This window comes from Pseudonaja textilis, chromosome 1, assembly GCF_049901715.1.
Source record: "Pseudonaja textilis isolate UNSWEBS1 chromosome 1, rPseTex1.2, whole genome shotgun sequence".
In the NCBI taxonomy this organism is placed as follows: Eukaryota; Metazoa; Chordata; class Lepidosauria; order Squamata; family Elapidae; genus Pseudonaja; species Pseudonaja textilis.
The window spans coordinates 111,817,078-111,843,736 of record NC_141990.1 but is presented as its reverse complement, the minus strand read 5'-3'; the positions used below and the strand labels follow the sequence as shown (position 1 = coordinate 111,843,736).

Sequence of the window (26,659 nt, the reverse complement as noted above, 5' to 3'; positions counted from 1 at the left end):
TGTTATTCATACAATTACAAGTCATATTAATCACCTTGGCATTATTCCCAAAAGGGGGGAAGGTACATTATAAAAAGAAATGCACTGTACTTTTAATTATAGAAGTATTTATCAAACCATATGTGCAGATACTTGAGATGATGACAGTGTTAAGCTTCCTAGGGTCCTAGAGTCAAAGAAATTTTGCTGCCCCCCACTGCTAAGTAAGTGCACTCCTTCTACAGGGGGCAACATCTGTCGATCAGTCATGGTTCCACTTGGTGATGACCCCAAAAAAGTTCCTTGGGAAGAAACAATTTTCTCAGGACTTGCAGCCAGTTTGTGGGAAGTGGAGAAGTTGTATCCATACAGAGCACAAGGACTATGCAGCCTGAAAGTGTTGTAAGAGTTTGGATGGGTCTGATTTCCTGGAAAGGCATTGCCAGATGGAGGAGGTATAATGTACTGGAGTTGTGGAGACATCCCTGAAATTTGCATTGATAATCCCGCCTGCGGACAACTGAATGCATCACCATCACTACCTGCCACAGGCATATTCACAGCTGAACCATTTGATACACCAACGTAAGAGGGAGTTGCTGGGGTTGCAAAGGTCTCACTGGTTTGATTGGCAAGCCTGTTGTAGGTTTCAGTCAAGGAAGTACTGTACCTGTTAAGGGTTAGACCTGAGCGAGCACAGGCTGTATAGTCAGCTGAAGCAAGGCTGCAGAATTGGCTAGTATTGGGAGTGAGGTGAAAAGCAGGAGAAGAACAAGGTGACCCAGGAAGGAGATGTGGATGAGTAGATGGTACCCCATTGGCAGATCCCTGGAGCAGGCTGGAAGAACCAGTGTTTCCTGAAAGGAAATATCGGAATATTACAGAATGGCATTTATCTATTACTGTTGCATATTGCCCTAAAATGGCCAAAGTAAGATTACAGTAGGTTAGCACAAAAATGGCTTTTTTTGATGCTACCATGATCAAAAATGAACAGACTAGTGGTTCAATTACTGTACTTCAAGAGTGCAAGATAACATCTACTGCCACATCTGAGGACAGGCAGCCAACATTAAATGCAAGAATGTAACTCTTCCTTCATTAGGAAGTAATGACCAGGCAGAATGGAGAGGGAAGACTTATTCTGCCCGTTTAGCCTTTGCCATCTTACATCAGTTTGTAGGTTATATTAAAAATTAAATAATTGTTTGAGATTCTTAGTTAAAGACAGTTCTAAAGAAAGAATTTTATTTATATTATAGCTTAAATTTTTATTTATCACGGGCATTAACTTCCAGTTGTACCACCCCATATATTTTATAGAATAATCTTCAAAAGGCATTACAAGTAGAAAGGAGAAGAAGTAATGAAACATGCATTGCAACATCATGACCGGAATTCTATAAACAATATAACAGGTGAGATGGGTGGTGTAGAAATTTAAGAAATAAATAAAACATCTAGGACATGAGCGTTGGGAATTAAATAAATACAACATTCATATTGGATCATTAATTAGAAGGGAGGTTGAGCTGCCTAAGGTAAAGGTTCACCTTGCACATACGTGCTTGTCATTTTTGGCTCTAGGGGGGCGGTACTCATCTCTATTACAAAGCCGAAGAGCCAGTGCTGTTCGAAGGTCTCCGTGGTCATGTGGCATGACTATACGCCGAAGGCTGTTACCTTCCCACCAAAGTGGTCCCTATTTTTCTACTTGCATTTTTACATGCTTTTGAACTCCTAGGTTGGCAGAAGCTGGGACAAGTAACAGGAGCTCACTCTGTTATGCGGTGCTAGGGATTCGAACTGCCGACCTTTCTGATCGACAAACTCAGCGTCTTATCCAGAGCCTACCTCTTGCTGAATAAGAGAGCAGTTGGACTTGTGCTTATATTAACTGAAGTCTTCACACTATATAACCATTGTGCATTTATAGAACTAATTTGCTTCACTGTGGAAAGGCATGCACTACTGTATTTGAACAGCCAAGTCTGTAGCTTTCACAAAAAATCTTCCTTAATCTTAGATCAGATTGACAGAACCCAGATTAGAATCTGTTAGCATACAGTAACTCTGGGTGATTTACAATGTGCACAGTATAGTTTGTAATAATATGTTGAAGAGCATACTGTCAGAAAGGACAGGAAAAAAAAGTAGAAAAGTCCTGGACAAAAGCTAGAATACAGTTGGTATCTCAAAAAAATTATAACTTTTTTAATGTAGCAAATGTGGATGGGAGGGAAGGAATTTTAATGATTTAATGATAATTGATGTAGCAACTGTTATTATTATTGTAATTATTAGTTGTTATAATTACAAGCAAGATCTGCTCACATCTACTTCTGGCTAGCTGTTATACATTAACTATACAAATCACATATAACATTTAAAACCAATTATATTGAACATGTTTTTCTTGTTAATTCTGTATCTAGACTGTCCCATAATATGATATCAAAAGTTTTTTTTTCTTTTCCTGTAGAATTGGAATAAGATTTGATCTTTAAAATTGAATTTTAACTTCAGAACTTACTTCTCCATAAATATTTCTCACACATAACAGTTTCATGTTATTCTGCATAAACTGAATCAACTCTTAAGTTTTGACGCTCGTATTCTTAATTTCAGGAACTCTGGAACTTCTGGATTAAATGAATCTACATATTCGTATGAAAATAAGTTAGAAGAAAAATGTTATTGCTTTACTAACCAGTGAATGTATTGGGATATTCAATCTGGTGGATGACAATTCACCACTTTTTTGTTTTTGCTAGAGAATCTACAGGAGGACTGGTAGCAAGGAAAAGTCTTATTCTTAAATTACAATGAAGGAACCTTTTGATTCCTCCCAGATCACTTCTAAATGTGGCATGGGCTATATTTTTTCATCCTTTTCAGTATCTGATAAAGTGGAGTACTATATATTTACTAATAATTATTTTTTCCTTAATAGCTCTTGCTGAGATTCTCTAATATATTTTTATTAGCTTTGTTTGATTTCCTGTTAATAGAAAAATGGGTTCAGTCTATCAGTCTAACTTTTAAAACAAACACAAGATTATATAGCCAAATATTTAAATAAACAAAAGTTATTACCTCAATGACAAAAACAACACTTTGATTATATTTAGCATAATTCAATCTATAAACAAGAGTTACCTTGTTTTGCAATTCCAGGTATATCTTCAAATGTAAGTGTTCTCAGTGAAGGCCTCCAGAATGCGTAAGATTCTACTAAAGCTTCCAGTCCCATCCTAGACAACACAACAAGAATATTTTGTGAGTTGAATTACCTAAAAGTTTTTCACATTTTCAGCATGGTATAATTTCATTAAGCATGATTCACAGATAAAGCTGAAGTGCATTGCAGCAAATAAGGAATAAAGGCAAATTACAAGTGTTGGAGATGCAACTCAGGATATGGAATGTAACTCATGGTTTCATTTTGTCGTATTACTGTTACATATTGCCCTATTATCTATAGATTTATTAATATGATCCTGGACTGACAGCTGCACGTAATGATGCATTCTTATTCTCTTCAAATTTCCCAAATTGTAGATTTTAGGGCATGGGTATAACTAAAAGAATTATTATATGACTCCAGGGGAGAAATGTATGTGCTTTAGCCAGTGAAGGATTGTACTTTTATAAACATCTGAATTAGGATTTCCTACAACATCCCACCTCATCGTGAAAAATGGGGAATAAGGCTTTCAAGCAATGTTTACTTGATTTTTTTAAAAAATTTGTTAACGATATATGTATCATTACACTTGTCAATTCCAACTATTGGGATTTTCAGTGTGAACAGTTCTGCAATTGCTGAAATATTAATTTGCTTCAAATTTTTTACTGCTTAAATGTATGCAATGACCCAGTCATATAAGTAAGTGGGTCAGGGATTCCATTTTGGGATGAACTTTCATGATAACAATTATCAGCATATTCCTGAAATACAGATATATTTTCTCTTAAACTACATATTACTACCAAAGATATAACATTTAAGCCTACATATAATTATAATTTCATTACTCTGTTCATCGCATAGAACTAAAAAAGAATCACATATGGGAAAGATATGGAAAATTTGAACCAAAATTATCCCTGAGAAAATACTAAAATAGCTAGGTCCTTTTAATTTAGAAAAAAAATGTGGTAGCAGTTTGCAAAATGATAAGTGATAGGCAGAAAGATACATTTTTTAGTTTGTCTCATACCACTAGAACTTGAAGTCAACTAATTAAATTGACTGGCAATAGAATCTGGAGAGAAAAGACAAAGTACTTCTTTTATCGTAAACATAATTAACTTATGGAATTCACTTTCTTTGGAGACACAATCAAACCAGAATTGCAATTTAGCTTAGCAATTTGAAACACCAGTATTCTCCCATGACATTGCTTCTCTAAGACAGTGGTGCCAGACTGATCCCCAAAACACTGTAGGAAAGAATTAAGAAATAGTATGATATGTGAATTTCAAAAATAACTTTAATTTTTTTTATCCCTGTGGTAATAGGAGAGTTTTCATTTTTTGCTAAAGTACAGATAAAAGCCCATCTCCTGAAGAAGTGATGCCAATGTGATAATTTATACAAGATGCTTTTGAGGATTGTCCTACTTGTTTTATCACCATCATAATTTATACATCCAAATGGCTAATTTTATTAACTGTATCATATTTTTTTTCTGAGAAAGAAAGAAAATATATGTTTTACTTCCTGGAGTAAATTTTTTTATAATATTCTTTTCCAAAGAATTCTGTTTTCAATAAAGCCTATTTTACTTCATAAGACTGTCAGTCATACACAGTATATTTCTCATACACAAATCTGATTTTTATATACAACGTCTGTAAAATAATATGAGCAAAAACACGACATTTCATTGCGTGGTTTCAAGCACATACAATATGCTTTATTCTGCTTTATATACCAAGCAAGGATGGCTTCTTCCAACTTTATGAATCTATACTAAATTTTAATTTCCAAATGACATACAACTTAGATATGCTACTTTTGCTCCAAATACTTATGCATTTTCATAAATAACTTGCAGTTTTTACAATAAATGTCTGAACATTTACCTGTTGCGCCCTGAATCTCTAAATCCTTTTGCAAAAGGATTTCTATCAATCTTGAGTCTGGTGATCTGTAAAGATAATACATAGAAAATGTGCAAAGTTTTTAAAGTCACACACAGAAAGTCTACATAAAAACTGAATTACCACCATTAAATAATAATGCAAGCATATTTTGTAAATACATGCCACCCCCCCGCCTATATATTACATATATCAAGTTATTATTTGTTCAGTGAAACTAATTGGACAGAGTCCAATGAAAATTTAATTCCTGTAAAAATCATGTGGGAAAATATCTAAACACCAGTAGCAAATCTCATTTTTATTGAATTGCTTTTTCTATCCAATAGCTTTTCTACCATCCTGCTTCTTGGGAGGCCACATAGATGCATTGGTAGGTGGATAATGCCCTGGGCATGTACATTTATCAACAAAAATTAATGCAGCCTTCTGACATTTCAGCCAGTTATTTTAAATAATTAACATCTAATATTATGTTCAAAAGCACATTGTTATATTGTGTAAATAAAACCTAGCCATATCCAGGTTAAAAGGGTTGTGGAAAGGGCAACAAAACTTTTGTATCTACCTATTCTTATAGTAGAGAGACACAGTGGCTCAGTAGCTAAGACGCTGAGCTTGTTGATCAGAAAGGTCAGCAGTTTGGTGGTTTGAATCCCTAGCACCACGTAACTGAGTGAACTCCTGTTACTTGTTCCAGCTTCTGTCAATCTAGCAGTTCGAAAGTGTGTAAGCTGCAAGTAGAAAAATAGGGACCACTTTGGTGGGAAGGTAACAGCGTTCCGTGCTCCTTCGGTGTTTTAGTCATGCCGGCACATGATCTTCGGAGACATGAGATGGCTTCGGACAGTGCTGGCTCTTCGGCTTTGTAATAGATATGAGCATCTCCCCCTAGAGGCAGAAATGACTAGCACGTATGTGCGAGGGGAACCTTTACCTTTATTCTTATACTACCTGCAGATATTATCTAATAGCTCTGAGCATGGTGGCTCATAGCTGGGTGGGAAAGAATGTACAAGATGATAAGAACTTCTGTGGCATAATTTCTATTACTAGCAGGTTGGATATGTTTTCCATCTGCTTCCTCTGGGTAGTCAGGAAATAGGTGAAGAATTGATTCAAGAAGTGATTAATGATTTTTTGGGGGGGAAATGAATAGGTACCACCAGCCTTGAAGGAGGCAGTGTGGTGTTTATTCTGTAGTTTTCAATCTTCTCTTTCTAATTAGCCCTTCAAAATAGATCAGGCTAGGAATTCAATATTATGTAGGTCAGTACTGCTTTTATTGTAAAGCTATGGTATAGTTTTTGATGTTTGCCAGTATTTCTTTTGTTTAACTTTTGATAGACTTTAATGCCCATCCTACTAAGCCATCGGCATTAAAACAAAATAAAACAAAAGTTACCTGTTGGTTCTGGTATGCTGTGACAGTAGTGAAAACAGTTTCGGGAAAAGTGAATGCCTTCACGCCATCCCCAAAAGGAATGGGTTTGACTGGGGAGAGATCGTCCCCACAATCTTTTCGAATGACATGGACACGTGGCTGGTATTTGTGCATAGAATGAAGAATTATCTATATTGAAAAAGAGAAAGAAAGAAAAACATTCTAATTTTCTTCCTGTTTCTATTATATTTATTTTAAATATAATAGTATGAATTGCCCATCCTGCTTTATTCTGAGAGAAGCAAATATATTGTATTGAATCTAAAAACTACCCAGCTTTAGTTCAATAGAATGGCTTTGGATGATAATTTTTAAGCTAACAGAAGCAATTATCAAAGTTTTAAAAACGAGTTGTTGGACTAAAGCTGATTCTGTTCAGTTCAGACTAAAATATTTCAGAAATACTCTCGAACTTTGTTTTCTGAATCATGAAGAAATCATGTATTAATCAGCTACTGAACATACCCAGTTTACAAGGAGTAATTTAATCTTTTATTTATTATACCATATAAACATTTTTTTTAAAAAAATATTACTTTATAAGGATATGATAGCAAACTATGTCATTCTAAAAATCTTTACATCAGAATAGCATAACCTAGACCACAGCAAAGGAAATCTTAGACTTTAATTTAACCTGAATCAAAGTTATGTCACTGTTACACTATACACTATAGTCACCAGTCCAAAAATAGTACAAATGATTTTCACGTAACTCCAAAAGATAGAGTGTTTACAAACCAAAACAGAAGGATGCCCAATTGGTGCTGAGAAGCTTGTCAAAGAATACAGTGTTGAACATGCCAATCTTCCTTGCCAGTATTCAAAGAGGATTTATCTTTGTATACCCATTGTTCTTCTCCTATTCTACTTGTTCATTCTGTCTCCTAAGAATTCATAGAATCTCAACGTATTCATCCTGATAGCAAGTTTTTAAAACAAATCTTAAAGCCCTGAGGTGGCCTTTCTATATTATGTTTCCTTCACAATGCAGCAATTTCTCCATCTAATATCACAGAAGTGTTCAATCTCAGCGTTCATAATTCCCAGTCCACGTTTAAGAATTGTTGGAGTTCAGGTATAAAATACTTATAGACTACTGACTTGGGAAAATTGTTGTAAAAGATTAGAATAGCCACTGTTCATATACCTACATATGTGGATTCATCGTTAACACACTGATTAACAATGTGAATTCTGACCTTGGGCAAAACAAAAATAAATGCAATTAGAGTGGCAAAAGTAAAAGCTCAATGATCTAGTTAAAAACTGAAAGTACAACAGGCATCCAAGGGCACTAGAAAAATTTAATTTAGTCCAAATAGATTCTCAACTGCTATTTAGTTTGTTTGTTGTACTTTTTTAACCACCCATCTCCCTCGGAAGAAAAATATATCTGAAAAGGAGTTGTAAAACACACTCTCCATCAGATTGTGCAAAGTCTACTACATCTCTGAAATGTCATTTCTTTTTGTTGCTTCCCAAATTCAAAATTGTTCATGTGAAACTTCTAGAATGAACATGGGAATGTTTTCATAATATCTTAAAAACCATAATTTTCAAAGATTTCTGGAGAAAATATTGCATCAGTTTTAGGATGCACCTGAATTTGTTTCAAATAAAAAATATATTACTTTTGAAAATTGTTTTGTTTCGAAGTTTCATGGCTATCAGCCAACAGTCTGTCAATTTAAAATGAATACAATTTTTAATTTCCTGTTTCATTATTGGCCACAAAATATTAAATTCAGCTCTGTATGTCATCATTCCCTAGTTCCTATTTCATGATACTTTATTGAATGCCAAATTTCATAAAATCTTACTGTGCCCCAAAATGGAATGATTTTATATTTGAAAAAAATAAAAGTCTTGGCTATCATTAGGACACTTTTAAGTGAAATCATTCCACACTTGGGAAAGTGACAGTCTTTTGGATAAGCAAAATTCCACATACATAAACTTCCATTATACTGAACTCTGATTTTTGACAGTTTTATCAGATGCACACCAAATATGCTTAGATAAGTTTCCCCCAAGTACTTTCTCCAACATCTGCATTTTTATCAGAACAAGATATCAACAATCATTCTGCTGAAGCAAACATTTCAAAAGTATATTAGATATTTTGGACACTTTGTACTGCTTTGGTAAAATCACACTGAAGAAGAAATCACTCCATAATTCTGAAAATGTTAATACACTTCTTTTTGTGTGAGAGAGTAGAGTGAATGAGTGAGTGTGAATGCTTTTGGTACTATCCATATGGAAAGTTATTTATTTATTTTTCCAGCTAGACTCTTTCACACAATGAGGAATTATTTTTTGTTGTTACTCATTTGCCAATGGACTTCCGCAAAAAATATCACCACTAGTCTTACAGAAATAACTGGCCAAAGATTTTGACTTGAAAAAACAATGCTAATAACCCAGTGTCTTCAAATAATGCAACATTGATGAATGATTTCTTCTCAGCACAAGAGAATTCTGGGACTGGTTGGAGAAATTAGAAGTAAAGATATAATCTTCCCTTTAACAAGGAGAGGTAAATGCACTGTAGACTATTATTACAAAGAAAAAAAACCTAAAACCTAAAAAATTACTGTAGAACTTCTCCTTTCATTTTCATGAAGGCAATTCCTTGGATACAAGCTTCAACAAAACAAGTATGGCTTAGACTTTGAACTTACTTTCATGTCAAAGCCTTCTGGATGAAATGAATGAACTGACTTATGTTTGTTTCGTATGCTAAAAAGTACTGGGCATGCCAGTAAATGGTCTGTTTGTTACAATTACACAAAGTCACTCAGGATTAGAATAATATTCAAGATTAGAAATAAATATCTCTCATTTCAATTCAATATATTTTCCTGGATGTGTACATTCCTGAATGTGACTGAGATAAAAAAAAAATTGTGACTGTGAAATAATATTTCACCATGAAAAGCCTTACGAGTATTTTTTGATTTTTAATACTATATCCTAGCTTGAATACTAATTGTATTTCAAACCTACTGCTTTCCCTTTCCCCTGTTCGTGGATGCTTGAAACTCTTGTTTGCTCATGCTTAGAAGTGCTGCAGATGAAACACAAATGTATACAGATAAAGAAAGAAATTGGTATAAATAAACATTATCATTTTGTTGTATCTCCAAAAGGTAACACAGAGATAAAAAGTCCAACTAAAGTACAATTTTAGTGATCTAAATACTGTAAAGCAAGCTAAAAAAATAGATTGGTAAAAGATCCCAAACCACACTAAATCTTTTTCAAGTAAGCAGCACTTAAGTATTTGTAAAACACCCAGCATAACCAGAAAACAGATTTAATCAACATACCTGTGACAACAAAGACTATACAATTGTGTTATATCTGTCCTCCCTCACATATTTAGAATTTCAAGACACTGGGTCTGTACAGAATAAATGAATTGCTGGAATTTCTAGCCTTTCTGCAAAAATAAAATGATCAGTATGTTGATATTTTCGGAGCGGAATTTTATAGCTTTCAATAATTTTTTAAAAACTATACTTACAACCTGTATTTGTGTCCCTCCTTCTAATTTTTATTGCCATAATTTTGGTGTGTTAGCAAGCGTGTTTATTCAAAAGTATTATTCAGGACTATGCAATAAAAAGTTCAATTGGATTCACTCCAAGGAATTAAATCAGGATTGCAGCTAAGTCTGGATCATAAATATTACTTTAGGTTTCTATAAAATGTATCCAGCTATAAATGATTAACTATAGAACACTCATCTATACATCTCTACTGTAGCCGAAACAGTGTAGAGGTAGACATCTCAATTGGGGATTATGAGGAATAGAATACTACATTAGAGGACTTTTTGGTCTTATCTAATAGCATTCTATTTTAATCTTTTTATCCTAGACATAATTTCATCCTTGCTCTGCAATTTCTAAATATGCAAATCTGCAGGATCAATACTAGTAATTATTCCATATTTAGATCCATTGAAACAGTACATGCATACATACATTTTAAGACAATTCATGCCATTGAAAATTAATATTTGTTTTCAAATGTTTTCAACCAGAGGCCATTAAGTTGCCTAATTATGTGTTGGACTGAAGATTTATCTGAGTCTTTCCTCAGTAGTGGATTTCAGAACAAACCAGCTCTTAATTTGCCGGCACCCTAGTTTACTTGGACAACAAGATGCAGTTCTGGATCTAGTTAACATCTTGTCTTCTGAGATACTAATTAGTATGAAGAGGCAATGTTATGAATTGTCCAAACTTCTGCCAGAAATTTGTCAATGATGCATCAAGGCAGAATTGGTCACATGAAAACATCTCCCCTAAAATGTCTGAGAGTGAGAAACACAGTAAAATTTGCAGAGATACAGCAGGAACTGGTTAATTTTCTGAAAGGCAACGATAAGAGATTGCCAGAGCATGATGGTACTGTTCATAACTGCAAGCGAAGAAAAAGCATCATTTAAATAAACACTAGCATGTTGGTATTATGTTTTTGTTTTTTAAATCAGTGACTCTTTTACGCTTTCACTTATAATTTCATAATTATGACTGAAACGGGCTTTCCCCCCGCTTAAGATTAAGATTAGAGTTAAAATTTGGAAACTATTAAAGAAACAAACAGAATGCAGAAATATATTTCTAGAACAGGTACCATTATTTTAGTAGTAAGCATGTTAATTGTTTACATTACACTGAATAAACAAGCCAGATTTTTAATACCAGAAAAATGTTTTTATGTTGGTGGAAGAATATAATAAATCTTAAGATAATTAACAAAGAAATTAAAGCAGGAGATAAAGGCAAACTTGAATTTATTTATTTGTATATTTGAGAGATGAAAATAGCCTTATCAGTAAGTATACAAAGAGACAACAATAGTATCCTTTGGCTTAGTAAAATAAGAATAAGAATATTTACTCTAGTTTATACGCCTTTAACTTCCATTAGTCCAACTATGAATATGTACTTTATTAAGAATGCTTCAGGTTTTTATTTTATGGAAGTTATAAAATTATACGAGGAAATTATTTTCAGAAATGTCATTTGGAGAACATTTTAGGAAATATGATCGATGTTACAAATAGTTTTCAGTCTATATGAACGTGAAATAAATTCAGTTTAAAATTCTATCCTGCTGGCATTTTATTCCAGATAAAAGAAATAGAATAATGTATGGGTATACAGGGATTTTAAAATGTGATACTATACTATATTTTCTAAACCTATCCCAAGGTGCTATTATAGTTGGTTGGCTTAGATTGCTTTGTAAGTATTATTTTTATTAAACTCAATCAATAGGAATTTCAAATATAAACAGATAAATGATTTGACCTCTGCAAAAATATCTATGGAAGACACTGCAAAATGTCCTTATTCCCAATACTAGGAAATATCTCTTGAAAATATTAAAATTTCATCAAGATGAAATTGATGTACATGGAAAATGTAAATAGTTGAATACGCAATTTAATTTGAACTATTTTTAATTTCACATGTTTTGGAACGGGCAAAATTTACTATTTTTTATATTTTCAAACTGAGAATTATTTATGTATTAAAAACTGTTCGAAGCTTTCAATATCAATACACTTAAATGTCCACAGCATGATTATAGACATTGAAAGTACAAATGATATGAATATATTTATCAAACAATCTTGTTTCCCTGACAAATCTGAACATTTTGTATGGAAGTATTTTGGCATTAACTCCATATAATAACAAGGTATAAAATATTTTATTATTTAAATAATATAATTAAATGCTCCAGGAAAATTATATAACATTTAGTATATCTGAAAGCTTACAATAACATCAATATAGGCAATATTATAGCAATATTCATCGATTTACATATGATACATAATCCCTTGAGATTTGTCCAACGTGCAATAATTCCACTATTTTGAAATGCTTTCTTATTCAATCTTGGTGGCTAAATAATCAAAACAATATATTTTTGAATAATCTTTCTCCATTTTATAATTCTGACTGGGTAACCATCAATGACTATTTAAATCTTATTTTTTTAATATAAACTTTTGTCTCAAATTTATTTGCTAGTTTTGAATCACTTGGGTGTATATTTTTTCAAATGATAAGACAGCTATTTGACTTTCTTCAAAATTGAAGTATTCAATTAATGCAGGGCACTTCCATAACTCTAAACTACAAAATGAATAATAAATAGCTAAGTTTATACAGTTTTAATTAAGAGAGGATTTAAGTAAATCCATACAGAAGATTTAGAAGGTATTGAAAATTTGTTTTCTATATCTTTCATGAGGTGTTATCCAACTCATAGAGGCTTGAATACCAGCTGCTTCTGAATAATTTAAACTGACTATAGCAAAGTAGTGTTTGATAAGACCACAGCTTTCTTCTAAAAAAGAAATTGAAATTAGAGGCCACTCTCTCTACTCTTGCTCAAATTAGATGCAGAAATCCAACAGTCTTTCCAAAATGATTGCAATTTCTATAATTGCATTTTATCCCCTTTTTATTTGATTCTCTTCATTCCTTTGAGGGTCTCACAGAATCACACTTCTTAATCTTGGAATAAACTATCTTAAAAATGATTTAATTGTAACTGTCTTACAAAGATGCATTGCCATCTAAAAGATCATTTACAAAAGAATTAAAAATTAGTAGGGCCAATTTAAGCTTGCCTAACACACTGACATAAAGATACAGGTAATCTGTCAATAATAAAAGGAAAAACAAGACACAATCATAATATGAACATAATGAATATCAAATTTTCATAAGAGATTTTCCAGAATTATGTAAAGATTTTCCAGATTAGATAATTACTAAGCAAAACTAGAAAATTTAAATGCAATTTTGAATATTTAATGTAATATTCAATCTAAACCATATTTCACCTAGAATTGCAAGCTAAAAGTAGAGTTAGGTTAACATACAAAAAGAAAGATTGTATTTTGTATTCTTAAAAAGGCCCTTACGTGCCTCCAAAGTTCAGTCTGTTTTTCTAAGTCCAAGCAGCCACCTATTTCTGAATTTATGAAAATTATAAAAAAATACTCAGAACTATTTGTATGTTATTGTTATTATATAACTTGAGATGTATTTTAATCATTTTTAAAGATACTAGTGTATTCCTTTTTTCTTGTTTGAAAATGGAAATATTCCTAAAGCATATATTATCAAATGAGCTAGAATCATAACTAAACGATTTAGAGCTTTCAAACACAATAATTAAACTATACAATTCCCTTCCAGTTTTGCAGATGTAACGAGCTTCAGCTGTAAAAAGGTCTTGTTGTGTAAGATAGGTAATAAATCATTATCAGAGTTGTTCTCTCTCAGCTCTCATTTTGTTCCTTTTGAGAATAGCATAAAGCTCATGGGAACTTTGCAAAAATTATCAAATTATGATATACATTTTCTTTAGTGCACCTATGGTTCCTATATGTTGAGAACACATTTTAAGGATTTATAGTCTATATTTTTTCACTTTTTTTAAAAAAATCCAACACTTACAGAGAGAAAGGAAAAGTATACTGTTTGTTCTGTACTTTCAGTTTTGATATTTTTCATATGCTCAATTTTGTTTGTGTCCAAAGGCCCCAAAGAAACATCTGATGGAAACTATTACTAATTCACTGATGTGGCAAAATATGAAAACATTCATTAACAAAGCTGACGTAAGCTTTGCTAAATCAATCAATTTTTGTTAGTGTTAAGTCCAAAGGTTTATTCATTTATTTTTAAGAGTAGCTGTCTTATGTGAATGTTGCTGAAAAACAAATACATTAAAAAAAAAATAACTCACATGACCCTGGTCATCCAGTTCATTGTTTGTAAGCTTCAGTTTGTCAAAGCTAATCACTTGCCGCATCCAAGTCTCTCCTGAAGCAGGTGAATCTGGATGAATGTACACACGGGCAGGAACGGGTGAGTCAGCATTTCCAGCTACCATCCATTTGGAACTATGATAAACATACCTATGAGGAAGATTTATGACATTCACAATGAAAATATTCTTTTGCAAGTTTGCTGTAATATAAGTGTATACTCTATAATCCCCCCCTCCCCTTTAGGTTTTATTTAATGGTTGCTTTATATTGTTTTTAAATTGGGTTAATTATGCATTTTACTTCTGGTCCTACTGAAAATTGCTTCAAGATGCTTTGGCATGGAAAGCAATATAATAAATAAATAAATATTTACTTACTTTCTCAGGCTGCCTACTCTCCAAGAGATTCTGGGTGGCTTACAAGAGGGTTAAAAACATCCAAAAACAAAACACTAAAGCATTACAGAAGTAAAGCCACTACACCAAGGAAGGCAGATTCAAAGTCTGCTACTTGCTATTGAGTTCAGGCATTGTCTAAGCCCAGTGTTTTCGAGAAGGGTCCTGTCTTAAGGCTTTCCTAAATAAAGCAGAACTGGGGCCATTTCAGGCTTGGGGTGGGTAGGGATGCAATGCTGTTCCAGAAAATTAGGCACAGCAACATATTTACAGAAAAGAAAAGAGCCGGACTGTTTCCCTTGTCAGCATTACTTCTTTTCTGTAAAGAAAAATACTGTTATTGTATGATTTAAGCTTTGTGGTCATATTTTAATAGAACAGATTCATTACTGAATAAATTAAGTCAGTATTTTTCTATCAGTAAATTGAACTGCAGATAGAAACATTTGTTCCAAATCCCTCATTGATAATTAAAACAATTCAAAAATTATAATTTATATAAACAAAAACTTTACTTGGAAAAACAATCAGGCTTGCTATCTTATGAGGTAAAAATATGTCCTTAATACAAGAATAAACTATGTGTTGTATAAGAATTAATCCCAGGTAAAGGTGTTAAAACTGCAACCCACAAAAAGAAAAGGTCTTTTTTTAATGGGAAAGGCTTTGACCCAGCAATGCTTTTCCTTGGTGAATGAGAAGGGAGGACAGATACAGCTTTTATCAATGCTCCCTTCTCCTTGCAATCCAACAATACCTTTATTTCACAACAGATTGTACCCTGAGGAATTCTCCACCAATTCACCACAGCAAGATATGATGAAAGCCATTAATCTGTGCAGCTTTAAAAGAGGATTCATGGAGGTAAGGCTATCATATGCTTATTAGTTTTCAAGAAAATTGGGGCAAAATAGCTTCCAGATAGCAGATACAAAGGACCGTGGCATGTCTCTTTCATGCCTATAAGTGCAGAGGAGCATCCAGTATTGAGAAATGAAATGTTGGATGAAGGTGAATTTTGGCCTAATCCAGGAGGATGATTTGTGTATGTTTTCATATCACTGAGCTGAACACCCCTTCCTTCTGCCCCAAAAACCAGAATCATCAACTCACAATCAAAGACTATTGATGCAAAGTACCTACCTACTTATCGACCTACCTATCTATCTTATCTAAAAAAGTAAAATGATTTATTTATATTTCCTATTTTAAAACTGCCCATCTCTCGCTTAGAGAAAGGTTCTGGGTGGTGTATCCAAATATTACATCTATATTTAGAACATTTCTTTCCATACATTTAGGTAACCATTTAGCAGAAAGTTTATTCGTAATGCACTATTTAACATTCTTATTTCTGTGCAGAATTAAATATAGATGAGAAATAATCTGCATGAGTTATAACTTTAAGTTTCGCTAAAGCTAATAGTAAAAAATAAATATTTTAAAAATAAAAATAAAAAATTATTGTAGAAATATGGCTTTTTAGTATAACCCCTGCAATTACATTTGCATTCATGATGAATAGAGCAATCTTAAACAAAGAAATCCTATTGAATAAGATTTAGAAAATTTATTTAAGATTTGCAATGGAAGGTGATCAAGTGCAATTCAGATTCATACTTCGTTATATTTATTTGACCCTTATATAACTGAGGTTTCTCATCTGTTTTAATAAATCATTGCGTCAATGTATTAAAGTATTATCACAATATTATGCACTAGAATCAATTAGGATAACATTTCAGAACATATGATGCCAAATTGGGCTTTTTTTTATAAATCCAAAAGGTAAATCAGGATTGGAGAAAGGAGAATATAATGATGTTGTATTTATTACATTCAATAACTTGATTTTTTAAAAAAAAAGAATTGACAGATTTTCGAACAATGGTTTTAGAAGTACTTCCAATAAATTAAAACCCAAATCTTTTCCTCAGAGAAATGAATGTGTAAAACTTATCTAATTTTATAGTAAAGATATTCTGAACAATTTTCTGAAAGCGTTTATTATATTTCCCTTTCTACAAATTTAGGAATTGTAGTGGGAATTGCAGATATATACCACTTTGGCAAAGATCTATAAGATTGAACTCTTACATTAACATATTTAATAAATGTTATTGATAGCCATTCAGTGATTGCAAACAATTGCACAGAAATAACAGCACATATTAAATAGCCGAACCAAACTTTTCCAGCATTTTCTATACTATGCTTTGTCATAACCTCAAACAGTCACGAAGCAACCAGTTGAAGTCTACCAGTAACCCGCCCGAAGTCACCCAACAAACAGGTTTCATGGCTAAAGTGGAACTAGAATTCAGTCTCCTGCTATCTAGCCTGGTTTTTCCATAATAAACAGAAATATTAATGCTATGTAATTTAATTATGTATCCAATATGGTTAACTATTACATTCCTTGATTAAAAAACAATTTAAAAATCAGTACAATGACATAAAAACATAAAGACAAGAGCCTGATAAATTATTATTATTAAATGAAATAAAAGTTTAAATACAGAGGAGCAAAAGAGACACAATTGTTTGAATGAAATCAAATATTGGCTTGAATAACACTGATGACTTCCAAATGTGCTACAAACCATTAAAAAAGACTCTCCAATTTATTACAAATGCATATAAAACTTGGAAGAGAGGGGAGGAGCCTGCTTGGGCAGCTCATCTCAGAGAAGACAATTCTTCAATAAACTGACCTTATATTATCTAAGAATTTATAACAAACATTCTGAATTGTACCCATTGACAAACTACCAATCATATAAATATTGTAGTCAAAAAGTTACACTCTGTTTATAACTGGTCTAAGTCTACAACCTGACTGCAGCATTTTAAGTTAGCTGAAATTTCCAATCTTCAAAAGCAATCCTCCGATAGTATGGAAGTGATCTAATCCAGATGTAACTATACCAATGCCAAGTCAGACACCTTAAACGGGCATATTTGGAGCCGAGGAAGACTCCTGGCTACCAATGAAAGGGAAGTAGCCAAACTATGATTAAATCTAGAGATATCCTCAAACTAAGCATCTGAATTCCAACTCGCTTATCTTTTTACCAGCCAAGATCAGTTAGATCCTTTCATTTTGTTTGCTCTCATCCAATCCATACCAAACTGTAGTTTTAAAAAAAATCAACATTATCTTTGGATTATGACAGATAGAACTAGGAATCATCCAATTTGTGGTAACACCAAGGTGAAAAGCAAGGGACAATCTTCAAAAGGAAGCTATGCTGTTTAAATTCTCTTATCAAATGTCCAATTCTCAGAGGAATCAAAATAGTTTTGATTCCATAATAACTATCAACCCATATTCAAGTGAATCTCAATAAGCTGTACAATATTCTCAAGGAGGGAAATGTATTTTACATGCCATTATATGTATGTTTTACTAAAATCTGGAAATCACACAATATAATGGAATTCAAGGCTAGCTTCCTTCTATTAGGTTTTATAAACCAAGAGAATATGGTTGAATCATTTAAGAATACATATGGTGTATGCTAATTTCCCATAATTTTATTCACTTTGGGCTATATAAACTGAAAAATATCCATCAAAATTGGAGAACAGAACTCCATTAATGATAGTATTCAAATCTAATGGGTATGAATGAATTTATCTGCAAAATCCTTTGTTTAACTGGATGTAGTGATCTACTGAGCCAGCCTCATTTTTTCAAAACCCAAATATAGACCTATGCATACCAGCAAAAAGTCCATTACTTAACTAGTACACGTACTATGATAATGGAGAAGAAAACTATCTTTGTTTCATTTCTCTTATGGAATATTTTTAAAATAGGCTTCTGTCCTACATTCCATAGAAGTTTCTCAAGTGTTTCATTAACGTCTCTTCAACATTCATTTAATGTAATAATCTAATCTAATCTATCTATATATCTATCTCAGGACATTTGTTTAGCTTCATGAAGTATACACAGGAATAATTGAGCAACTATTTTTGCTACATCTTTGCTACTGGAAGTGGCATGAAATTCAACTGCTATGCATCTATCCTACAAAGAAATAACCAAGGAGAGAAGGACGACCAACATCCTGTGGAATAATCATAATTCTATGATGGCCATGTAGCATCCATCTTGAAAATGTATTCAGTCTAGTAAAATGTATGCAATAATATCCCATCTTGAAATAATTCAAGATCTAGGGTATGAAAATTGCTGAGTATTTCTTCTATTTCCTTCTCTTTTTGAGCAAAATACCAGGTATGAGCTTTAAAGGTGATGCTTTATCATAAGTGCTTCATGAAACAAACTCCATCCCACCAACTCTTTATGGCTAAAGCAAAGCAAGTACATTTCCTTTTTTAGTTTTGTGGTGTCCTCCAGGATTTCCACTAGCTGGAAGAGGCTTCTGTGCTGTCCCCGCTAGTGGACCTGCTAATCAAATGTCAAGACCCCAATAAGACATACCACATCACCTTTGCCTCTTGACTAGGTAAAGACATAATTTCCATGGTGACACAGAAAAATTACAGCTGCCTTGTATGCTTGTAACTTTAGCTATTGAGTAGTTCCATATTCATGCACAGTGTTGTTCTTAATTGGGCTAGCAAAGTGATTTGCACACAGTAAAGACAATCTATTTCATTTCAATCTTACTACTTATGGTGAACCTATCTGCAAGTAAGGAGCTGAAGACTGTTACTTTCAAGATGAAAAAAAAAATTGATAACAGAGGATATTCAATATATGAACCAAATGTATAATGCAACTCAAACACAAAAAACAATCACCAACTTTGGGATTGTTCATGGATGAAAAGAAGATAGGAATTTGGAAGGGAATTAAGCACAATCTTTGTTATTTTCCAGATAAACTATATTTCCCTCATCCCATTATTAATGCTACTTTACCTGTATCTTTTGCTGTCTACAGGGACAATATCCATAGCAATGTAATATTGCTGATGTGGATCTAGGCCTGAAATTTTCACTCTCATTGCAGGAAACATCCGCCTGAATATAAAAAGAATATTTAATAAAAAACAGATTTGGACACAAAATCAGGAACATGATTGAAGTAAAACCCTAAATTCTTTCTCATTGAAAGTTATCTGCAGGACTTTTTTTCTTTTTAAATCATCAGAGTCAATTCATTAAAACACAACAATCCTAACACATTGTCTCAACAACTTTTACATGTATTTCATTTGTTAGTGAAATTCCTTCAAAGAACAAACTCAATCCCATTTAAGTATAGATGTGAATTAGCAAGCTTATTTTTTGCCTTTAATTTGTTGCTGTTTTAAAACTCATATCCCAGGCTGAAGTAACAGCTGCAGCCACTCAGAAATACGATTTTCAGTTTGCCATTCTGGTCCTCAATTTTGTTTCCTCAAAAGTAAATAGGTACAGCTCATTTTCATGTCTTAGAGCCCTGAACATAAACATTTTCCCTCCACCATTACGTGCATACATGCACACATACCTAAATTGATATGTAAACAGATTGTCAAAACTAGCAGTTGTCAAGAGAAAAAAAAATCTATGTCTTTATCAGCTGCTTCTAATAATTAGCATAATGAGAGATTATAGCATCTGTCACCTTTTCAGCAGTGAATATATGTTACAGAAACAATAAGCATGGTTTTAGAGGTGAATTTCCCAGGACAGGGTTATATTACTTATAATTGGGGGGGGCGCATATGTATGCACAAGTGTGTATATGTATAACCTCCAAATCATGGTTACATCTGAACTATATACATATAGTATATAGACACATATCTATCCATAAAGGTACAATTCTAAATGTGTATTTAGAAACAAATTCCAATATACAAATAGGATTTACTTCTGTATAAAGGCAATTATGAATTATTTCCCCCAGTAAGTAACTTCCCTTAGTAAGTAAAAAGACTTACTAAGTAAGTAAAAAGACTTACTAAGTATAGTATTTAATAGGTATTTAATAGGTATATAAAATGTATTTATATTTCACATTTCTAAACTGCCCATCTCCCTCAATGAGAGAAAACATTACTTCAAAAATTACCTCAAAAATTACTTCATTAAAAGAATAAAAAAATCCATGCAGCAATTTTGCTACTGTCTAACTGAAATCACTACATAGAAATTTATGACGTACTATAATGTATTTCTCAAATTAACTCTTGGGTAAAAACTGTCCTAGCATTAAAGGAATTTCATAACATTTTTTTATTTTCATATAAAGGGCAAAGATATTCTACTTTCCTAAAATTCTCAGTCTTTTCTAAAAATATGAAATCTAAATTACATTCTAGAAATAATAAAATTAACATTTTTTTAAAAACCAAGAAGCAAAACTAGCTGTGGCTAACTAGTTTTTAACATTTTTTAATCTGTAAAATAAAGAAAAAATGACAGGAAAATTGTTAAGCCAAACGTTCCCTTGTGTTTTTTTAATACTGCATTTCAATCATTAACAAAACCTCTCTGAAAATAAAGAAGGTAACATATGGCTTCAATAAAATGTGTTTCTGTCATTTTAATGCATTCAGATACATTTCTACAATGCAGACTTTTATCATATTGCATACATTCTTTAGAAAATAAGAAAGTTATTTTTAGGAGAATGTAGTTTTGTTAAAATAATGGACAGGAAACCTACCATTCTTCACATTCTGCCTCATTTATAATTCTAATGGCTTCTCCAGCTCCATAATTTGCTAAATTATTTTGACATATCACCAATTTGAATCCATACCCACCATTCTTAAATATTATTACATGTTAGAGATAATTTAAACTTCCTATTTTCACAACAGTAAATGTTTGTTTAATTAGCATAATGGTGAAAGTTTGAACATGAAAAATGCTTGAGACAATACAAATTATCTGAAGCAGAAAACCAAAGGCAACCAATGGTCTCTCCTGAATATTTTGCTTCTGATCTAATATTTTGATTTTCTATCAGAAAACATTTAGAGAAATTTTATTCATCCTTCAGATTGCTAGAAACAGTACCTGAAATGTTTTCACTATTATAAACAAAAAATAGATACAACAGATAATAACATTTCAAGCCATACCTAATATTAGGCTTTTTAAAAATAGACTGATCATTATTGATAATAAACAATTTAATTTCAAACCAATAGCCTTTCCAAGGAATTAGCTGGAAAAGAAGAAAGAACTGTGCCCCTTATTTTAAAATGTATCTCTAAATCTTGCCACATAAGAACATGGAAACTAACTGATTTACATACAATCACTGTAATACTGAATATATGCGCGTGGAGATAGTTTGCCTTTCGATTTGGTATGTCATTCCAAAACATATTCTGACTTTAAGATTTACTTCCAAATTAACACGGAGGGGATGGACGCTAACGTTTAAAACACCCCATGATTGATTATCCATTTATTTGAAAACTCAACCACCAGCAAAAACCGTTCGGGGGGAACGGGGTCGGTTCTGGGACCGCATGTTGAAGAGTAACATGTAACCACCAATATTCTAAGGAAATATAATTCGGTCGTAAAACCTCTACCCAAACGGAAATCCCATAGTAAATGTCGGAGCTGCGGGGATTCTCAGATTTAGCGGCACTGCCTTTTTTTCCCCCCAACCCCACTGAATCGGAGGAATGATTCTCCCTGCCTTTACCTTCCCGCTTTGGTAATAATCATCTCGGTGCCGATCTCGTGAAAACGTTTCCAGAGCTCCGCGCCTTGCAGGTCCACCCGAGGCACTTGCGGGGCAAGTGAAGGCGAGGCAGCCTTGGCGGGGCCTGCAGAAGTCAGAGTGGGCGACGTACCGTTTAAGAAACCCTCTTCACACCCACCTGTAGGAATGAAAACAGAGAGGGGGGAGGAAAGATACGAGAGGGCGGTTAGGGCAAATAAAACAGCCTAAAAAACGCTAAACCTAATCCGAAGGGAGAGGCGACTACGGTAGCTACTCTCTACGCTCCCGTGTGGAAAGGGACAACAACAATAACAATAATAATAATCCCACATAAATCTTAACCACGAAACCAGCGCCTTGTTTTGTTTTGTTTTGTTTTTCAATGGGAAAAGGCGCCTGAAGCATGACTCGCTTGTTCTTTCCTGACAACGCTCCCGCGCGCTTCATGCGCATGGGCCTCCCTTAGAAAAGGGCGCGTGCTTTTCGCCCTCGCCCCAAATTGCTTTTTTGCTACGGCCATAACTCCTCAGCCTAAATTCCACGCAGGTATTTGTAAACGGGCAACAATTGGGGGGAAAAGAAGCGAGGTGAAAGGCTCGGAATTTTTTTTTTTTAAATCTTGCTGGGAAAAGGCGGGAATTCATCCCTCCCCTCTCCCGCCCCCGCGAGCGTCCCTATGCGAAAATAGTGCGAGGGCCACCAGGGGCGGCGAGATATGTTTAAAAAGCCGCGGCGCGTACGTGCGACCTGTCGTCTCGCCCTTGCAACAAAAAGGCATCGGTGGCTTAAACGTCAATTAGGAGGTCCTTCCTAGAAATAATAAATCGCCTTCAACCAGAAGCAGTCTAGTTGGTTTCACGTTCACTCATTTTTTAACGATTATAGACAGCCGTCCTTTTTCCAAGGCCATTTGAACTGAAGTCGGCCTCAATTTAAGAAAGACAGCTTCGCCATGCTGAATGCTTTACATGTCTTAATTGCGGGCTCTTTTTCTGGAATGGATTGGAAGCTGATTTTGGAGACTTCACTGTTTAGGCCCAAATCCTACTTAAAAGGCGGCAGAAAGGAAGTATTAACTGAAATCCAGACCTGCTTCTGCATTGATTGTGCCTAGTACCAGGCATGCAAGGCCACCCTGGGTGTACTGACTTGGAAGTAAATTGAGACAACAAAGAGCCTTAGTATTATTTCATTTTCGGATATATTGTAAAATAAAGGTTCATGGGCTTTAGGCCTCTTTATTGGATGCGTCCCACAAAAATGTCATCACCAAACAAATAAGCAAAAACACCAAGATGAACTTCGTTATTTTGCAGGGACCGATTACATCGACTAGTTGCCCAAGCAAATGAATTTGGCAATCCAATCCAAAGTATATTTGAAAATAAATCTGTAAATTTCAGTTAGCTTAAATACCAAATTCATGTTTGTAAGAAAATCTGTGGTCACCCATATTTTTTTTTCACTTGAAGGAAAATATATTTTATCAGTTTAAAGGGGTGTAAAAAAATTATTACAATATATATTCAGTGTATTTTGATTTACATACCTGAATTGGACACTAATTAATTAAATCCAATGCAGTTGTTGGGGCATTAAAATATTAACATCTATATTTTTGAAGTAATGTAGTTAACTAACAAGAGAAAAAAAATGAGTCTCATTGTCATAAACATTTCAGTCCAATTAAAAGAGAAGCTGAAAAGCAGTAAAGATTATTTGGTTAAAAGTGCATCCCATCCATGCTTAAGTTAATATAAATCGTTTTTTCTTACTAGCGATTTAGAGCAAATGGAATTATTTTTCTTGGAAATTAAAATGTAATGTCTGTCCACAAAATATAAAGATGATCTTGTTTTAAGTCGAACTAATTCAGTTTGAGATCATGTGTAGTTCACTTGAGAAACCCACAAGTGAATGACCTTTCAAGGCATGTTATGGGGTATTGAATAAAGCTTATTCCCTTTTAGTTCAATGGTATTCACCATCAGATAAGTTTAGAAGACTGCAGCCTAAAAACTCTACCCACCAGTAATGATTATATAACTATTTCACTCGCTCTGATATGCAAAATGCTTAACCACAAGAATTGATAGAGATATTAAGCTTAGACAGTACAATATCTTCAAGTTTGGTTGTCTGTATTGTACAAATTTAAGCAAATGGATTTATTCAATAACCAGGTTTATTTTTAGGGTGAAGGCAATCCTTGTGTGATTTTTAGTCCCCTTTATTTCCAATTGGACATGCTTTTTTTCCTTCTGCAAAGCTCCTGGGGGCTAAGTCCCCTGAACTCTTAGATTGGGGAAAGGAATTTACAAAGCAGTGGTACTGGAACTAAAACATACTAGTATTGTATACTCAGTTGGGATTAATCCCACATAAACCAATTCCTTCCAGAAAAACAAAAAACAAAATAGAATAAAAATTGCACTTCACTTCTTTTATCAGTGCTTCACTATTGTTATAGCGTAAAGACGCAACAGAGCATTAGAACTTTGCCCGGTTTTTGTTTTTGTTTAAATCCTGCATTTTCTGCTACTACGGCCAGACTCTGCCGATGCTTCTGAAAACCCAGGAACAGCTCGGTCTGATTTATTCGGGATAAACTGAGGGGAAAGGACAGGCCGCTGAGCCGAGCTATGACAGCCTTCTCTCAGTCAGAGAAGAGAGGTCAGCCTGGGGATTGGTACCACTGGAAGTCTTTTGGAGGGAAAACGTCTCCATTTTTCAGTTATGACCAGGCAAGGGAAAACTGGGGGGCGGGAAGGTCTTTCTTAAGCGGAGAGCGGGCTGTGAAGGCAAGAGGACGCAAGAACTTACCGGGAGGTACCTCCCGGGCGCCACAAGTCTTCGCTGCTTCAGGCGCGGCCGAGCAGGTCTCAGCGCTGGAGGGCGAAGTGGCGCTCTGCCCGGCGCCTTCGCCGGTCTCCGTGCCGCAGCTATTCCCGTGGCTGCCGCCTTCGGACGGCGTCTCTTCCCCGTTGGTTCCAGCCAGCTTTCGTCGCTTCTGCGGCGGCGGATGTTGCTGCGATTGCCGCGGCTGCTCCTGTTGTTTCTCGGCTCCGATCAACGCCTCCACGGAGAACGCGTGAGCCTTGAGGCTCAGCACGGTGCAAGGCGAGGCTCTCCGCTTCTCTGCCATGTCGGACCGGCCAACTGGAAGCCTCCCGCCTTCTCTCTCGGCTGCTTTGCTGTTCCAGGCCGCGCCGCTCGCCTTCGCTTGGCTTCGCCGCTCCTTTTGCATCCACCTTCTAGCAGCCTGAAGTGGGTCGCCGAGCGTTCCCCCCTCCTCTTCTTCCCTTTGCAAGCCCAGACGATCCCGGTGTGCCAAAGCGGGGCTTCCCGTCCTCCCCTCCTCCTTCTCCTCCCGCAAGCTCTGCCTCGTCTGAAGGGCCGAACAGCTCTGACATGGGTAACAAACGCTCTGCGGACACGAATTAGGGCTTGGAATTGAAATTTGTTGCCTTGATCTGTCAGCACTTCCAGGCAGGAGACCGGTGGGAAGAATTTGCTCATTAGTGTCAGTAAAGTGGCTGGGACGGGGCGGAGCCCAGCGAGGAGGAGGGCTGTCAATCAAGACGTCAAGATGAAGATTTTGGCCAATCAGAAATTAGGAATAGCCTCACCAACCGCTTTCCCCCGGTTGCTTCTTCCTTAGAGGGTCCTAAAGGTGCCTGACTAGAGAGGCCGAAATGTGGGCTTCTTGTGCTTCTTTGACTGGACCCTCCGAGCAAGACTTTCGCTTTCAGGCCGTTACAGCCTTTTCATCTTTCTCCCGACCGAAACGACAGGCAGACGGGAGAACTGAAAACCAAGTCCTGGCTCTTTCTCTTTCTCTAAAATGGGAATGATGCAAACAGAAATATCGATAGTTTTAAACGAAGTAAACATTTCAAATAGGTCATTGATCAATAGCTGAGACCAGTTTTAGTTTGCCTGTCTACCCAAGAAATACAGGTTGCTGTGGATAATTTTTTTCCATAGGAGCAAATGAACTATTTTAGTAGACGTATCCCCTAAAAATAATTATTTACTCGTTTCCAAAGCCAATTTATCATATGCCAAATGATAAGAGTATATCATTGTCTCTATATTAACCTATATGTGTATGCATGTATGTATGTATGTATGTATGTATGTATGTATATATATATGTATGTATTGAGACAACGTTCATCCTGACTGGCTGAACATTAAAGCTTTTCCCTGGAACCCAAAGCCACTAACAGTGGTGACGTTAAATGTATGCCAAATTA

General features: G+C 34.6%; 1 protein-coding gene and 1 long non-coding RNA gene across 2 annotated transcripts; one reads left to right on the top strand and one right to left on the bottom strand.

Annotated features, from left to right (window-relative positions):
• On the bottom strand, window positions 1-25,910 carry TBX18 (T-box transcription factor 18). The gene is made up of 8 exons (XM_026726538.2): window positions 25,224-25,910; window positions 22,380-22,557; window positions 19,643-19,744; window positions 14,327-14,498; window positions 6,494-6,661; window positions 5,071-5,135; window positions 3,139-3,233; window positions 1-836 (listed from the first exon to the last, which is right to left on the bottom strand). The coding sequence occupies exons 1-8, from the start codon at window positions 25,645-25,647 to the stop codon at window positions 112-114; spliced, it is 1,929 nt and encodes a 642-aa protein (XP_026582323.2). The 5' UTR covers window positions 25,648-25,910; the 3' UTR covers window positions 1-111.
• On the top strand, window positions 3,155-18,798 carry LOC148127772 (uncharacterized). The gene is made up of 3 exons (XR_015739776.1): window positions 3,155-3,258; window positions 15,520-15,610; window positions 18,676-18,798. It is a non-coding gene; the product is annotated as an uncharacterized LOC148127772 (long non-coding RNA).
• Window positions 25,911-26,659: the final 749 nt, after the last annotated feature.

Excerpts from the sequence above, each read along its gene's own strand:
- TBX18 (XM_026726538.2), bottom strand. The coding sequence starts at position 25,647 with ATGCAAAAGGAGCGGCGAAGCCAAGCGAAGGCGAGCGGCGCGGCCTGG. Across the intron at positions 6,662-14,326 it reads AACTGGATGACCAGGGTCAT|ATAATTCTTCATTCTATGCA; the intron begins GTGAGTTATTTT and ends TTTTCAATATAG. Across the intron at positions 3,234-5,070 it reads AGAGATTCAGGGCGCAACAG|GATGGGACTGGAAGCTTTAG; the intron begins GTAAATGTTCAG and ends TGTGTTGTCTAG.